Genomic DNA, 18208 nt, shown 5'->3' on the forward strand with positions numbered 1-18208 from the left:
TAGTAATCATAAACATACAAAGATCATACGTAACATTAATTATCTTCATTCAACACATTCTTCCATAGACACCAAACAAACACACAACACACTATCCTCGTCCGCTTCTGGTAGTAGGTATAATTCGGACTTCCATTAACCATAAGAGAACTTGCATTCCTCCCCTCGACTCGCCCTAATGGTTCATTGATCGCAGTTTGCTACAGGGCCAATCTCCTTACTGTAATGCCTACCTCTCTCTCACTCGTATATGTACCTCTTACTTGTATATGTACCTCTCACTCGTATATGTACCTCTCACTCGTATATTTACCTCTCACTCGTATATTTACCTCTCACTCGTATATTTACCTCTTACTCGTATATTTACCTCTTACTCGTATATTTACCTCTCACTCGTATATTTACCTCTTACTCGTATATTTACCTCTCACTCGTATATTTACCTCTCACTCGTATATTTACCTCTCACTCGTATATTTACCTCTTACTCGTATATTTACCTCTCACTCGTATATTTACCTCTCACTCGTATATTTACCTCTCACTCGTATATTTACCTCTCACTCGTATATTTACCTCTCACTCGTATATTTACCTCTCACTCGTATATTTACCTCTCACTCGTATATTTACCTCTCACTCGTATATTTACCTCTCACTCGTATATTTACCTCTCACTCGTATGTTTGTCCTTCACTCAATTCCGCATCACTACAGATAGGTGGTCTCTCATTTGCATCTGAATTGGAGAAATATTTCGAAACACAAAAATGAGAACAAGTAGTGGTATTGTACGATCACTATACACGACCCAGCACTTAGCGACACCTGGAGGCAGAGTACGGGAGGTATAGGGGGAGGTGGTGTAGAGTATGAATAAAGAACATAAAAGAATCAAAACCCGTGATAAGCAAACGGGAGTAACTAATCGAGTGTCTTCCTTATGCTTTGTGCACCCCTCCTAAAGCATCCCTCCTAAAGGACTCTCTCCAAAACATTCCAACCCCAATCATCCCTCCCCAATTACTCTTCCCTCAAGGTCTCCTGCCTCAAGCACCCCTATCAAAGGACTCGTTCCCCAAGTCTCCCCTAAGCCGCCCAGGATCCACAACTCCCCCCCCAGCTTGGCAGCCACACCACCGCCCACTACCATTGGCTGGGTCGTTGCCGCCGTCTCAAACAAATCGTCGGATGACAATACAATTTCTTGATGGTTTTCGTTTATTCTCTTTTGTGTGGTCATGTGGGTGAGTCACCTGAGAGGCGGCCACCAACGAGGGACACGGCAGACTCCGTTAATGGCTCTTGACTTTGATCTTTATACCTGAGTGTGCTGCAGGTGTGTGGTGTGGTGCAGGTGTGTGGTGCAGATGTGTGGTGCGGGTGTGTTCTGCAGGTGTGTGGTGCGGGTGTGTGGTGCAGTTGTGTGGTGCCGGTGTGTTCTGCAGGTGTGTGGTGCGGGTGTGTGGTGCAGGTGCGTATGCAGGTGTGTGTTGCGGGTGTGTTCTGCAGGTGTGTGGTGTGCAAGATAAATTCAACATGACTGATTATATATTGATGACTTAATTCGACCTAAAATCATTTCGACTTAAAATCAATTCGACATCAAACTTGATATAAGACAAGCGATTACCGACGTCAATAATGTGAAATCGTTTTGACACATTAAAGCTTGACCGTCAATAACGTGAAGGTAAAAGGGTTTATTAGTGTTTCAGGTGGGTGTTGGTGTAGGTGGTCAAGTTACTCTAAGAGTCTCAAAAGCAAGTTTGATATTTTTTTGCCCTTATAATTCGTCGCGTTACTAAGTCCCCCACGTCTAGTGAAAAATTTAAAAGTAATAATTTACGAGAGTTTGGACTTCGGGCAAGATGGCAATAATCCCGATGCGGCCGCAAATTCTAAGTTATTGGCCATTAAGTATAGAAAACTGACTTGTCCACTGGTTCTCCCTCTACCCCCACCACCACCTTGTAAACCCTCTTTTATGCCACAAACACTCTGAGTTGGCTGAGTATTGACACTCGCCTCTCTCATATCACGTGTACGACAGTTTCTCAGAAGACCAAGCAGCAGCAGCAGCAGGGAGACGCCAGAGATGTGGAAGGCAACAGCACTGCCACCCGTATGATAGCACATCTTCAGAACATCTTGTTATCTCCATCACCGATATTTTGACCACTCAATCACTGAGAAATATCCAGCCGTACATTAACCAGCTTCGGTGACGAATAAAGTGTTCGCTCACACACACACACACACGACATTATAATACCCTCGCTCTCAGTCTATAGGCGACAAAAATTATAACCACTAAGCTTCCGTAAAATTATTCGGTTTCACTGTTCTGTCACGTCAGGATTTATTTTACAAACATAATATCTCGCAAGCGAAATAATATTAAAACTTATACATGCATACATCTACAAAAAATGGGTTCATGTATGCATGTATAGTTCTCAATAAGCACACTAAAGCTAAGTCACGAAAGCAAAGTCATGAAAAAGTAGCATATAATAGTTTTCACGAGAGAACATCTTCAATAGCGGCCGTCAGGAAGTTGTTAGTGATTATTACTTCCGGAAAATGTGCACGAGGAGAGTTTCAGCAACGAGGACACACGGCGAGCAGACACACGGTAGCCATCTCACGAAAAATATCTCCATTTTTCTCAACATAAAATATCACAAGCTGAAGGCGACTCACCGCACACTTAAAACCTTTCCCTGAGAAGATCAGAACAAAAAGATGAGGAAAATTGATGACAGTATGTAAGAGGAAAAATACCACGGGTACATAATACTGTATCGCGCACACATGTAAACACGACCTTTGACCTGACAGAGATGAAGAGTCACCTGAAGATTCGACACCCAGTTTGTTTCATGTTAAGATAATTCAATCTAATGCTAACCAAACCTAACCTAAGTTAAAGTAACCTACCCTAAGCCCCAGGTAGGATTAGGTGTGTTTAATCTTGAGGTGAAATAAGCTGTAGTGTCTGATATTCGGGTGATCCGAGATGACAGAGACGATTTTATCATTAGTCGAGTCTCTATCTGTAATCTTTGATCCTCTGTTACCAATAACCAGCTTCCTCGTCTCTCGTCCATTCCCAAAATTTTATCCGAATTTACTTCCTTAACCCCACCCACCACCCCTGGTCAGTAAAAAACATAATATCCGGCAACTTTCACTGGCGGGCATAACAAGTCACAGGTGGAAGGGAAGTTGGATTGAGAAAATTAATTACTCTTTAAATCGCGTTGGTATTAAGAAATATAGGTCGACAGGTTTTCATACTGGTAACGTTGAGCACAGGAGGAAAGGGTAAATGGCGAAGGGTATGTATGAAAGGGACGGAAGGGGATGACAGTGAGGGGAGGGTGGGTTAAAGGAGAGCAGGGGAGAGGAGGAGAGGGGAGACTAAAGGGTAGGGGGAATGTTACAAAAATGATACTTATGAGAGGGGTGAGAGGGGGAGCTTCTCGCCCACACAACAGCTGACTCTCACTGTGGATTACCTGAACACAATCTTGGCTTACTTGTGGATATCTCTTCTCACAGGTAACAATTCTTAATTAATCTCAAGTTCCTCATTAAGAGTTTATATCCTGGAGGTTTTATCCACCAGAATATACTTTCTAGTTGTAAATACTTAGTTGTCATCACAGTATGTTAATTTTTTTTATACAGTTTCTCCTGTGGCTATTACCGTACACAGCTATAATGTTACTGTTTCCAGGCAAAGTCTCTTTCATCATTGTTATTATACGAAGTTAACAAAGTTGATATTGTTAAATCCAACTTTACATATTACTCTTTGATGCATAGTGGTCCTCGTGTTGTGGTCCTCGTGTTGTGGTCCTCGTGTTGTGGTCCTCGTGTTGTGGTCCTCGTGTTGTGGTCCTCGTGTTAGTCTCGTCTACAGTTCCCCATTACAATTAACCCACAGAAGTCGTCTTGTTTTTCTCCCTATACATGTCCTTGTGTCCCTGTTACCACACACAAGTTACTGTTGTCGTATGCAGGTCCAAGTTTCCCTGTCTTACAAATTCAAGTCTCATTTTACAACCTAGACTCCCCACTCGTTGTTGCTGTTGTAAGTTGTACCCACACTGTCCCCATCAGCCAGTCATGCTTAGGGGACCCACTTTCTCTTACCACCATCACCAAACCGTTTTATTTAATCCGGTTGTCATTTGTAGTTCTGTCTTAATGTCAGTAGAAAAACGCTTCCTATATATTATTTGTCATGCAGCTGCCATAATAGTACCAAGACACTCACGTTGCCCCGACTGTCTTGAGCTTAAGGAACTGCGGCGTGAACTGGTACCTGACGAACCTTCCTGCGTTGGGATCTGACTCTTCCTGGTCAACGTCTGGCTCTTCCTCCTCCAACTCTGAAAACATATGTCAAGTCACATTAGTTTAGTCCTGAGAGTTAGTTTCAAAGTAGTTTTAATAAGTTAATTCACATAAGTTCAGTCCTAAGAGTTAGTTTCACAGTAGTTTTAATAAGTCGATTCACATAAGTTCAGTCCTAAGAGTTAGTTTCAAAGTAGTTTAATTTAAATAATGATAATTTACACTAATCAGTCAGGTTTTGTGAAATAGTCTGAATTATATAAAAAAAAGTTCCATTAGTGTATTAAATCAGAGAACAAATTGCGACAGTTTTCCTATTGAAAATAAAAGTCGACTTACATTTGTTCACAAGCAAATAAAAGTCAGTTCAGGTTATTTCCACTGAAGGGTAAACAACGACGTTAAATTCTGGCTGTGTATACTAAAGACACGTACCACAGCAATACCACCACCATATAGCGAAACATATTGAAGGTAAAAACATCACAACAGATATAAATAAACACACAACAACTATCGAACACCAGGGCACTGTAGTTGTGAGAATGGGGGGCGTGGGGGCGTGTCATCTGGGAATAGTTTCAGATTCTTCGTTCATTTTTCAGATTACATTGTGTTTATAACGATCGAGAAGTTTTATTGGTGAGTGAACATCGTCCTAATAGCTGCTCCTCGTTAATATAAAACCCCCATTAGGTGAGATCGTAACACGGATATACTGTATTCTGTTTTAATGTCCATCGTCAGGTAGGTAATGATATCCCGTCTCACCAGAGTAAAGTGATAGTTTGTGTGGATTTCCTAACTGTTCTGTCTTTTGTATATATTTCTTTATGGTGGAATCTCGTCAAGGAGGCGCTGTAGTAGTCCTGTTTCACGTCCATTAATGATCAGAAAAACATCGACCTGAGTGAGGGATTACGTGACGTCCTTGTTAAATACTCACACAAACAACTCCTCTCCTCCCACACAAACAACTCCCCTCCCCCCACACAAACAACTCCTCTCCTCCCACACAAACAACTCCCCTCCCCCCACACAAACAACTCCTCTCCTCCCACACAAACAACTCCTCTCCTCCCACACAAACAACTCCCCCCACACAAACAACTCCTCTCCTCCCACACAAACAACTCCTCCCCCACACAAACAACTCCTCTCCTCCCCACAAACAACAAACAACTGCAAACAACTCCCTCCCCCACACAAACAACTCCTCCCCCCACACAAACAACTGCCCTCCTCCCACACAAACTCACAAATGGCATCAAATTGCATGTAATAACAGCGCGTGAGGCAGAATGAGGCAATAAATCAGATAAATTGTAACGCAGGATTTTTTTTTGTTTACAATGGCGTCCTGGAAGTATGGTGCATAATGTGGAATAGAACAAGGTAACGTGTGTGTGTGTGTGTGTGTGTGTGTGTGTGTGTGTGTGTGTGTGTGTGTGTGTGTGTGTGCATTCCCCCACACCACCTTTGACCTAATCATCACACCACTTGGTCTAAAGGCCCACCTTTCCAGCACCACCCCACCACCTCTCCAACACCTCCCCACCACCTCTCCAACACCTCCCCACCACTTCTCCATCACCCGACTGATATAAAACACATTAGAGGTGGGGCGAGGGTGGTGGATAACCTAACCTAGGGTGGCAGGTGATCACATGTTGAGGTATGGGGAAGGTGAGGGAATCTTGCGTTCGGGAAGAGACGACGTGCGATTGACCTGGGAAATCGTAAGGGTGGCTTTTGTGGGAGGGGCATAGCAAACTGTGTGGGTGTGGTGTAGGTGTGTGTGTGTGTGGGTGGTGTAGGTGTGTATGTGGGGGTTACCTAAGCCTTACCAAACCATCAGCCCCCCCACACACACACACACACACACTGCAAAACTCTACGGACATATCTACTCACATTTCACTATAATTTATCTTTACCATAAACGTTAGGTTGGTAATTTTGAAGCCAATTAGTTTTACACTGAGTCTCTCCCCCTCAGTCTCAGACCTGTACACCAACACTCAGCCTTATCATCACCAGCACAATTACCCGAGAGACTTATTACAGGGTCACACGTACCTGTTTGAAGTCATTAAGGTGGGGACGGAGGGGCGGTCAAGGATAAATGGGTCCTAACCCCTTATAATTTGGTGAATAAAATCAGGTCATTTGTTCTGTATAACCGATTCTCTTATAGTCACTCATTATGTGTTCTTTATAACTAGTGTTCTATATAATCTTTTTTTACTGTTATAACCACTAATAATTTGTTGCATATAACCGCTTACTCTTTACGTACTATTAACACTTGAAAAGGTAGGTAGGTGTGTGTGTGTGTGTGTGTGTGTGTGTGTGTGTGTGTGTGTGTGTGTGTGTGAGTTTGCAGCAGCATCTAAATTACAAGTACTATTCCTATATAAACATTACATGTATATAAAACAAAGTCTCCAATAAATGTGTTAAAATGAGAGTCACAGTTACCAGAAAAAAGAGACCATTGAAGAAACTTAAAAAGTGTGGTAAAACATGTGAACCTCCGCTGTGGCTCCCGAACACGGTAAAAGTTGGGGAAAAACTACCTAACATGACACACACATTAAGCTGTTCACGTCTACTGCAACTCCCTCCCCACAAAAAAAAAAATTTATACCAAGTTCCAAAATCTAACTGAAAACTGTAGAAGTTGATTCCACGAGGTAACAACCCTGAAATGTTTGACTGGACGGATAGACAGACAGACAGACACACAGAGAAGCTAATCGTTTTATTCCCCCTATGTGTGGTGTGGGTATAATAGGTCGGGAATTATTAAACGAGGCATTAGAGTGACTGACCCCCGACGCTAGTTAACTACAGTACCCCTAGGCGAGACACTCTTAGAATAACCTACGTGTAATAATGTCGTTATGGGTTTGGGTTAAGTTATCAAATGGATGCCATGTTTGTCCTGACTTGCCTTGATAGAATAACACGTCTCACACTAACCAATACCTGTTATATCGCACGTTAGCATCATTAAAAACTCATAGATAAACGAACATTACACAAACAGAAACAACAACAATATCTGGACTAAATAAACCCAACAAAGCAAACAACAAATAAATTTCTCAGTGGAGGATTAATTTAAACAAAAACACTTAAGACTTTAAAGAAAAAAATATATTAAGTCAGGTAAGGTTGATAAAAAAAAGTGAGAGAAAAATTACAAGTGATACGTGAAAAAAAGTTTGTGGCTGGGAACGTGAGGTGTCCGCCGCCGCCGTCAGGGAGAGCCTTTATGAGCTTAACTCGCCCTTGTAGTGCCTTTATGCTTAACTCGCCCTTGTAGTGTGTGTGTGTGTGTGTGTTTAAAACCTTCCTGACCAGCCACCGCCACAACATCCACCCGCCTTCCCCTACTATCACCACTCCTACCACTGTCTCCACCAATGTACCACCTACCACCACCACCATACCACCACCCCTACCACCACCCTACCACCACCCCTACCACCACCACCACCTCTACCACCACCTACCACCCCCTACCACCCCTACCACCACCACCCCACCTCTACCACCACCACCACCACCACCACCTCTACCACCACCACCTCTACCCTCACCTCTACCACCTACCACCACCACCACCCCTACCACCACCACCCCTACCACCACCACCTCTACCACCACTACCTCTGCTACCGCCAGCCAGAAATAGATGTAATAAAATAATTCTGCTGACGTCAAGGACAAAACAAGAACTCCGATGTAAAAAGAGAAAATAGATTACTCGTGTGGATGAATGGAAGGATGGCGGGAGGGAGGGGTGGGTGGACGGACAGATGGACAGACGTTTGAATAGACAGGTGTATGGATGGACGGACAAACACACGGACAGATAGATAGATAGACAGGTAAATAGATAAGCGGATGGATATATATGTGTGTGTATGTGTGTGTGTGTGTGTGTTTTAAGTCAACAGTTACTCAAGTCACTGTACGAGGAAGGTATTCATTCATCAGGTGCTTGAAGGCGGATCACCCATCACAACGAAGGTAAGACATTAATTAACTCACCAACCCAAAGGTAAATTACCAATAACAATAATCTAACCCAATGGTAAATCACCTCCAGGTAACACGAGGGATCACAGGTAATCACATTTACCATCCATTAACATAATGAGGCAAACAACCTTATCCCGTGTACTTGAGGTTTTATATCCTGACTGTCTCATCTCCCCTGCATGATGCCGTTGACTCTGTAAGGTGATGCTGGCAGGGAGAGAGAGAGAGGGTGGGAGAGAGGGAGGGTGGAGGGAGGGAGGGAGAGGATGGAGGGAGGGAGGGAGGGAGAGGATGGAGGGAGGGAGAGAGAGAGGAAGGAAGGAAGGAAGGAAGGGAGGGTAACAGAAAGCTGGTTATGGTCAGTTCAGGTCAATTCCCACTCTCCCTCCCTCCTGAGAGATGAGGTCAGGTCAAGTGCCTCCCTTCTGAGAGGTGAAGTCAGATCAAGGGAGGGAGAGAGAGAGGAAGGAAGGAAGGAAGGAAGGGAGGGTAACAGAAAGCTGGTTATGGTCAGTTCAGGTCAATTCCCACTCTCCCTCCCTCCTGAGAGATGAGGTCAGGTCAAGTGCCTCCCTTCTGAGAGGTGAAGTCAGATCAAGTATCTGCCTCCCCTCTGTCAGCGTTGGACGAGGTAATAGAGGCCGTGGCCAGCCGTCACCTGCAGGCCATTGTCCTCGTGACGCCCAACTCCCTGTCTAGTCTCGGGGGAATCTGATGTACAGTGATCCTATCTCCCTATCTCTCTGGTCTCCACAATCTCTCTCTCTCTCTCTCTCTTCCTCCGGTCTTTCCTCCGGTCTTTCCTCCTCCTGTCTCTGTCCACCCTCCTCCTGTCTCTCACTCCTCCTCTCTCTCTCACTCTCTCTCTCCTCCGGTCTTTCCTCCTCCTGTCTCTGTCCACCTCCTCTATCTCTCTCCTCCTGTCTCTCACTCCTCCTGTCTCTCTCTCTCTCTCTCTCTCTCTCTTCCTCCGGTCTTTCCTCCTCCTGTCTCTGTCCACCCCTCCTCTATCTCTCTCCTCTTGTCTCTCACTCTCTCTCACGTCGGTGGATGATCCCCCACCATACCACAGCAGGTAACACAGCCGGACCATCACCGTCACACATAACACCAAGCTTACACCACTCCCCAACCATTCAATAGCGGGGCCAGACTAACACGGGTTGTGCTCAAAGGCCAGATTATCACCTCATAACGGTGAGTGGCGACTATACTGATAAACCCTCCCGGGGACCCACAAATGTTATGTTAAACAAGGTTAAATATCCCTCCCACCCCCACCCCACCCCACCACCTTTTCCCCGCTTTCATTACACTTGCAAATGGAGGCTGGGCCGATATAATTACTGCCTGACACTGGGGCTACTTCTCTGGTCATTTATTACTATCTGTCAGTTAATTTGTCTCTTTGGCTTTCTGTCAGTCAATCTGGCTGTCCCGTGTGTCTGTCTGTCTTCAATTTTTGTTTGTAATTTTGTCTTTATTACCTTAAGGTTTTGTTTTGTATCTGGGTTGGCAAGACGTAAATAATGAAACTTCAATCAATATGAATTCACACTACAGCACTCCCTTCGTCTTATCGCCCCTTCCACACTACTTGTCGCCCTTCACCCCATCCACACTACTTCTGACCTAACCCCATCCACACAAACGTCTTCCCCTCCACCCCATCCACACTACTTCTAACCTAACCCCATCCGCACAAACGTCTTCCCCTCCACCCCATCCACACTACTTCTAACCTAACCCCATCCACACAAACGTCTTCCCCTCCACCCCATCCACACTACTTCTAACCTAACCCCATCCACACAAACGTCTTCCCCTCCACCCCATCCACACTACTTCTGACCTAACCCCATCCACACAAATGTCTTCCCCTCCACCCCATCCACATTACTTCACTCTAGAATGTCTGAGGTTATTAATTTTAAGCATCACTTCAACACAAAACATAAAGATACAATACGATAACACACGTATCGTATATCTCCCGTATAATGCTTCACCCCCTGAGACACTTCTTTTTATTCCCTCCATTCAGTGTCTCACTTCTTTTAACTGACGTGACGTGTTGTAGTGTGTTGTCTCCTTTCCCATACCAAGGTTCCGAGATGTCCCTTTGGCTCACCTCTGTCACTTCACACGTCCCTCCCTAATCACCACACTCCTCCAAGCTGTCCAGTTGCACACACACACACACACATGTCGTTGTTTTTAGGATATTCTTCCCCTACCTATTTTGTGCCTCATTCACCTCGTTATTATCGTCTTTCCACCCCCCTTCCCCTCTCTCCATTCTTTCTGCCTTATTCTATCTTCATTCTCTCTCTCTCTTTACTTATTCCTTCGCACGTCCTTACTTTTTTAGCTTCCTTCAACACACTTCCTTCTCTCCATCACTACTTCTCTTCAGTACCAACCAGCAGAAGTGTGTCATTGGCAAACAGCAGCTGACACACCTCCCATTACCACCCCGTATGACCATTAATCAAAACCTGCATCCCTGTCCATCACTCTTACTCTCACCTCATATGACCTAGTCTTTGCACACACTGAAGCGTCATTTACCATCCGTGTAGTTATGAGACTCCTGTTCCTTAACGTTTGTAAATATGCCGAATGAAAGAGCTGCAGTTAGTGGTTAAATTAATCATATACTGTACAAGACTTAATGCAGTTTCTTCTTCAAATCTTCAGAAGTAAAATATAGAGACTCGAATTTAATCTTTAAAAAAAATCCTATTCACTTGTTTTCTTAAATACCAAAGAAAATACGTATTAAGGCACTCGTATCTTCAAATAATTACCCATAGGTATATACAGTGACCCCCAAAATACCATAACCTAAATCACAGCCTAAAAAACGAGACCCAGCAACCACAGAAGCTTGTACAGACAGTAATCGGACACAGTTGGTTTTTGTAAAAGTTACACGTAACCTTTTAGGAAAATTTAACTAAAACACAACCAGAAGAGAAGTGAAGCTGACTCACCCTAGGCCCTCACCCCAGGCCCTCACATATGTCACTCACTCCAGGCCCTTATACATGACACTCACCCTCGGCCCTCACATATGGCACTCACACACCAGGCACTCACCCCAAGCCCTCACACATGGCACCCACACCCCCAAGCACTCACACACCAGGCACTCACCCCAAGCCCTCACACATGGCACCCACATCCCCAAGCACTCGCACATGACACTCACCCCAAGCCCTCACGCGTCACTGTCTGTTCTGATGGTAACTCGATAAGACATATATTTTAACACTGGATGGATTGTTGTTTGATGCCATTAATGTGAAATTGATTGGTGTCGAAAATACCAATAATATGAAGTTAATGGAGTAATTAATAACTGTTTCAAGTATTTTTATTTTATTTTGTTAAGTATCAATAATTAGAAGCCGTCAAAGGCCTAATATTTATACGTAAGTGTTTCATTACTTGACGAAAATGAATTGTTCTCACCACCATAGTGTTTCACTGTTTCTGTTTCATTGCTTGATTGTTTCACTGCTTCAGTGTTCCACTGCTTCATTGTTTCACTGCTTGTTTCACTGATTGATTGTTCTCCTGTTTGATTGTTTCACCGCTTCATTGTTATCCTGCTTCATTGTTTCACTGCTTCACTCAACACCGAGGCTCAGTGAGGGATGTGTAAGGGATGAGTTGAAGATGAATCAAAGTTTCCAACGTTTCTTGTTCAAGTATAAAGTCGGAAATCTTTAAGCAGTGAGGGGAGAACACTGTGGGGAGAGAACACTGTGGGAAGGGAGACACCGTGGGAGGGGAACACCGTGGGAGGAGGGGGACACTGTATACACTCGAGCGATGAAAGTATTAAGGTAGTTTCTTCAACAATAGGCAGAATACACAAACTTTTTGACCCAGCTCAGTGAATTCATCGGGAGAGAGAGAGACCTAAGCTTAACTTAACACGTGTGTATCCGAGAATGATTAAGGACCTGGTCTCAGTTCCCGTGGGTGGAGAAGACCCGTAAACACGCTCCAGGTGAAGGCCATTTAGGATGACGTCATCACCGCTTTGTGACGCCACTGATGACGTCACTACACAGCGTGGGTTGTGGCGTAGGAGGAGATTATTGAAGGTAGAGATCAATAGTACTGTGAACATGAGTTTTTATTTACAGGTCGTATAGTTGTGTCTCTCTTACTATGTATACTGATGTTCTGTTCAACATACTCGCATATATGTGTTGCTGTGTATACATAAAACGATCATACGGACTTCTTACTATGTGCGGGTATAAATATGACCCAAGACCTACTGGATGGTGTATGTTTAAAGCTGTGTAGGCAAAAATAATGGTGTATTACGCTGAACACATACGTAGGACGAGGCGCCATTTAAGCGTGTCGTTGTGTAACACTTGAACTATTGGTCCACAAGAGTGACTGATCGATACTTTGACCATCATCCACCGCGGCGTCCACACAACCATGGAAAATACCCCCCACACACCAAAAAAAAATCATAAATAAATAAATAAATAAAACATATATAAATAAATAAATAAATAAATAAATAAGTAAATGAGTATAAAAATAAATAATAAAAAATAAGTAAACGAAACAGAATTCACAATAACAAAAATATTACCCAAAAAAACGAGAACCTAAAAAATAAAAATAAAAATAGTGAACTTTCTGACTGAGTTATACATACAGTTCAGACCGGAGACAGTCAGTCAGTCAGTCACGCTACACACAGTCTTTAACCCAAATTCTCAGACATTCTTAAGAAAGAGAGATAAATATATACGATATCTCCTCCCAAGTGTGGATGAGAGAAAGCTTCTAGTCACGGCACAGTAATTGTGACAATATCGCTATCGCCATTTTTATATCATGGTAGTGAACCGGATACTAAAGGGTTCCCACGTCACTAGTTCGTCAGGAATTTCACCTTCAGGATGTGTGAGAATAGAGACCTGTGTAGTGTCAGATTTTAGGGAGAGAAAAACCCCAAGATAAATTTTAAAATCCCAAGTTAAAGAAATGTTTTAAGTATGCCGAATATCTTAAAGGGGACGAGGTTATAGGGTTTAAGGGTACTTTATATCTTAAGGGAACTAAGCTAAGGGAAGGAATTTAGGTAGAATTTATATCTTAGGGAAGTAATTTAAGTATGATTTATATCTTGAGAGTCTAGCTAAGTTATGGAGTTTAAGTATACCTGTCCTGTGGTTTATGGCTCTGTATTACTGGTTCTAACTCAGGAGACGACGGACGTGCCTGAAGGAGGAACTATGACCTAGAATTAGAAGGATGGAAATATAACTTACGAGAGAGGGACGGTGAAGGAGGAGGAGGAGGAGGAAGAGAGTAATGGGCGAAGAGGAAGTGGAAAGGAGGAGGATGAAGGTGGGGAAGGGGAAAGGAGGAGAAGGAAGTGACTAACTGGTTATTTACAGACGTCGTATCAAGAAGGTCACTGACGCTGAGGAAGGGGGGGGGTAGGAGGAAGCCATGGCGAAAAATAGAAAAAAGGAAGTGTGAGGGAGAGGAGAAGTGGGTCAGGGGGAGGAGTGGGTGAGAGGGTGGAGAGAGTCGGGGGGAGGAGTGAGTCGGGGGAGGAGTGTGTCAGGGGAGGAGAGGGTGGAGAGAGTCGGGGGAGGAGTGAGTCAGGAGGTAATCAACAAGAGATCCTTCTCTTACAAGCAAATTCATAAATATTTGTGTTGTGTATAATAAAATAATGGTTGACCATTCTGTAACGAGGATGGCCGGCCCAAGGGCCACCTAGACGTGAATTTGTTTAAGGTGTAGAAGCTGTCGCCAACACAACAACCACACCCTAAGTTAACGAGCTGCATGACCCAGTGTTAAGGAATAATCCGAGAAGATCCGGACAACTCACTAACTGCACTGGCTAACCATTATACCGCAAATCGATTAACATCCAGGTCCCTCTGTCTACCCAGCAGTCTGGGTAGACAGAGGCAAATGGCGTAAAGGAACTTGTCTATTGTTTCACCCTGCCCGGGGATCGAACCCGGGTCCGCTCACTTGCGAGGTGAGAATGCTGACCATTACACCACAGGTCGACACACACACACAAGGTAAAACAGGAAGGAATCATAAAGTCAAATAAAAATGAAGGACTGTACCGGGGAGGAGAGAGACAATAATGAAGAGAAATGGAGACAGTAAGAGAGATGAGTCATGATGAAGGAGAGACAGATGGAGACAGAGGAAGAAGAGTAATAAAGATGGAGGGAAGAAAATGATGTCACATCACTTACAGAACACACACACACACACACACACACACGCACGCACACACACGATAAATGTCACTATAACCTAACTGGTATAATTAATTACTTATGTTGTTAATTTATTTCGTTATGGTAATACAGTACTGACCGTAAAGATATAAGTGTAAGAACTATTTTTATCTTGAAGACTGTACACGGACACTACTCTTTATGTATGTATGTGTGTGTGTGTGTGTGTGTGTGTGTGTGTGTGTGTGTGTGTGTGTGTGTGTGTGTGTGTGTGTATGTATGTGTGTGTGTGTGTGTGTAAGAGTATTCCCAATATATAATGAAATCTTAAGTTCTTTTCACTTCCGGTCAATTTGCTTCACTAAATTCATGGAGAAAATAAATAAAAATAAATAAATAAATAAACCAAGGTCATAATATTACAGCTGAATCGTAATGAAGAAAATTAGTATGATATTACCCTAAAAATCTCCCCCCCCCTCCCCCTTCCCCTACAGCTGATCATTAACTGAGGGAGGCGGGGTGGGGGGCGCAGGGGGGGAGGGACACACTCACTCAACACCACACTAAAGCTAAGTTATCTATTTATTAAGTTTATGTCTTATAAATATTAAATTAGTAACATTGATATATAATATTTCTACTTTACTTGTGATGAGTTGTTCTTGATCTAGGTAATATTGTGTGTGTGTTTGGAGGAGGCTACAGTGTTTTACTTTTCTTATTTTCGTATTTTTTTTTTTGCAAATATTTATTAAGTAATTATCGCCATTCCTTTAATTCTGTGTAAATTAAGTAGCAATTAGGCTACTTCTACAGTACCTGGTCCACTAAACTGGCTTTTGTTAATTACATTTTTCTAGTTTGGTCTTTGTAAGGACTTTATGATACCAAACAACACAACACCGATGGTTTAAGCTCTTAGTCGGTCATATATAATCTTAATAAGTTGAAAATTGTCACAAGTATAATGTGTTCTAGGCCTCACACAATGACTGTTAACAAATATAAGACCTGAATGTTTCTGGTCATTCTTTTAGGGTTGAAGGCCAGAAAGAGGCTAATTAGGTGGTTTGGGTCAATATTCTGTCGTAATTCAACCAGGAGTCACAAGCCACCAACAGATTATGTGACGCTTACTGGATGTGGTAACCTTATTATGTTAATCTATGGTCCTGAGGCATGTCTCTCTCGGTGTATCAATTCCCTCACTTCTCATATTCTATACAATTCTGATGTTTTCTTAATTAAATGTCTCATGATTGTTTATCCATAAAAATATATAATTAATGAGACTTGAGACATGTTGTTGAGATACTGTACTACTGTCCTGTAGCGCTGGTGGGGGTGGTGATCGTTATATCGAAGCCGTAGTGAGTCAGGTACCTCCTAGTGTGACGTCATCAGCCACTCACGTTGATGACATCACACTTGGACTCGCAGTTTATATCTTTTATTACGCATCGTAAAAGTGGTAACACCTTTCATGTTCTCTGTGTATCATGAAGATGTGTTATCAACGTCACACTTGTGGACGATGGGCGATACTTGGTAAGGTAAAGTCGACCTTCGACATTGGCCGTGTTAGCTGCACGGGTCGAGGAAGTTATGTCTGAGTGTCAGTCAATAAGTCAAGACGAATTGTGGCTACAAATAGAACTCCTACTGGTCTAAATTATGTCAGCAGTTACCAAAGTATTGTTTAGCTTATTTTTTTATACGAAACAAGAGAAAATAAATAAAGCAACAACTGTATATTATGTAGTGTGTAGACCACACGTTGTACCTCACACACTCGCCACGTTATACATGACCCATCTGGTCGTGCAACATAACACCACCACCACCGCTAACCTGCTTATTTTTCGGATGATACAAACCTGACCATGAGGTTACGAGTTGGTTGATACGTGTCATCAGCTTTCACTAAAAATAACAATAAACGTACAAATAGCTTGGCAGTCGTGTTCGAGGAGCAGACACCCTAGGCCTGGAGGAAACACCCTAGACCTGAGAAAATGCCGTTTGGGACACCTGGAGAGCCATGAGGGACAGTAAATACACCCTCACGCCACACTGGGGAAACATACCGTTGGTCAATCGATCAGAAAAAGTCGGGCACTTGGCTGACTCACACGGCAAGGATGCCTGACTCACACGGCCAGGAATCCACCACCGTTCACTCAAAGACTAGTTCCTTCACTCAGGTCTTGGACTCAGATTCTCAAAGGATCTAAAGTTTATTTTTGTCTCTAATGATATAAGAACACTTTAAGCTGGTTCTCTTAAACTGCAGCACAAATCATCATTACTGGCGTTTAAACTGCACTTTTTCTTAGTTACTGTATAGGATAAAAATTCAACGCATGAGTATATGAGAATCGGGATCCTTGGACGTATATTCCTACAGTGCAGATCTCAAGCCAAGCCAAGCCTCGCCCAATAAAATCCAGCCCCGCCCCGCTCCACCCCGCCCCGCCCACGTCCAGCCCTAACCTACTCCTATCCACCTCAACCAGCCAAGTAAACCTGTACTGTAACAGAGTAAGACACCGTAGTATAACCGACCTTTAATATTTACGATAATACGAGTCACTGTAAGCTGGTAATAAAACAATCTCACGGTGAGCTCCTTAAAATAATTAACGAGAGCGTCCATTAAGGGATAAAAGGAGCGGGCGAAGACGTTATTACCAGCGGGGCGAAAACTGGCGAATATCCGCGAATAATTGGGGGAATTATTATCGTGTTCCTTAAAGCTCGCAAAAGTTATACTGATTTTTTTCGTAAGTTATATTAAGTAATTATCTACCTAAGGAAACTAAAAAGAATCCATCCTCATTATCTTAGTAACCAGACACTGACGCATCTGTTTCACGAAAATATTGGTACACGAAGAAAAATTTCCATTGGTACAACTATCATATGTTGGCTAGGTACAATGTTATGATAAAACACGAATATGTTACCAAGGTTCAATAGGTTTTAATATAATATACAATGTCATCTATCGCTGTGACACCCAACACCACTTGCAATATATATAAAAAAAAAAAACTATCCATACATACAAAAATACACATCATACACACTAAAGGGAATCATATAAATCGAGTAGAATTTTCACCAATGCAGTACAATGTATAAACAAACACCCACTATTGTATCTTGATAATAAATAAATAATACAAAAGAAATACAATTTAATTTCTTGTATTTGGAGGTTAAATATTTTCATAGTATTTCAGTAAAAAAAAAAAGAGGGGGAGGGAAGTATTTTCCCGGACGAGGAACAAGTGAGGGGACTTATTGCCCTGACAGTCCCGTAATGGCTTGTGTACGGAAGACCCGGAGGCTTTTACCAGCTCACCAACTCTCACACACTTCCATAAAACAGAGAGAGAGAGAGAGAGAGAGAGAGAGAGAGAGATTTAAAAATATCTACAAATGTAGTGTTTTTTTTTGTAATTCTGAGAGAAAATTTAATTAATAAAAAAACACTTCATTAAATCTTCAAATGTTAC

The 18208-nt window shown here is 42.8% G+C and overlaps 1 protein-coding gene across 1 annotated transcript in view; it reads right to left on the minus strand.

The window, feature by feature from the left end:
- Window positions 1-18208, minus strand: part of LOC121871627 (protein unc-119 homolog B-like) — a 107837-nt gene that overhangs the window by 24790 nt on the left and 64839 nt on the right. The window contains exon 4 of the mRNA XM_042374065.1: window positions 4292-4406. Coding sequence (XP_042229999.1) covers window positions 4292-4406 — 115 coding nt within the window. The remainder of the gene's footprint in view (window positions 1-4291; window positions 4407-18208) is intronic.

Source organism: Homarus americanus, unplaced genomic scaffold, assembly GCF_018991925.1.
Source record: "Homarus americanus isolate GMGI-L3 unplaced genomic scaffold, GMGI_Hamer_2.0 scaffold51859, whole genome shotgun sequence".
Classification (NCBI taxonomy): Eukaryota; Metazoa; Arthropoda; class Malacostraca; order Decapoda; family Nephropidae; genus Homarus; species Homarus americanus.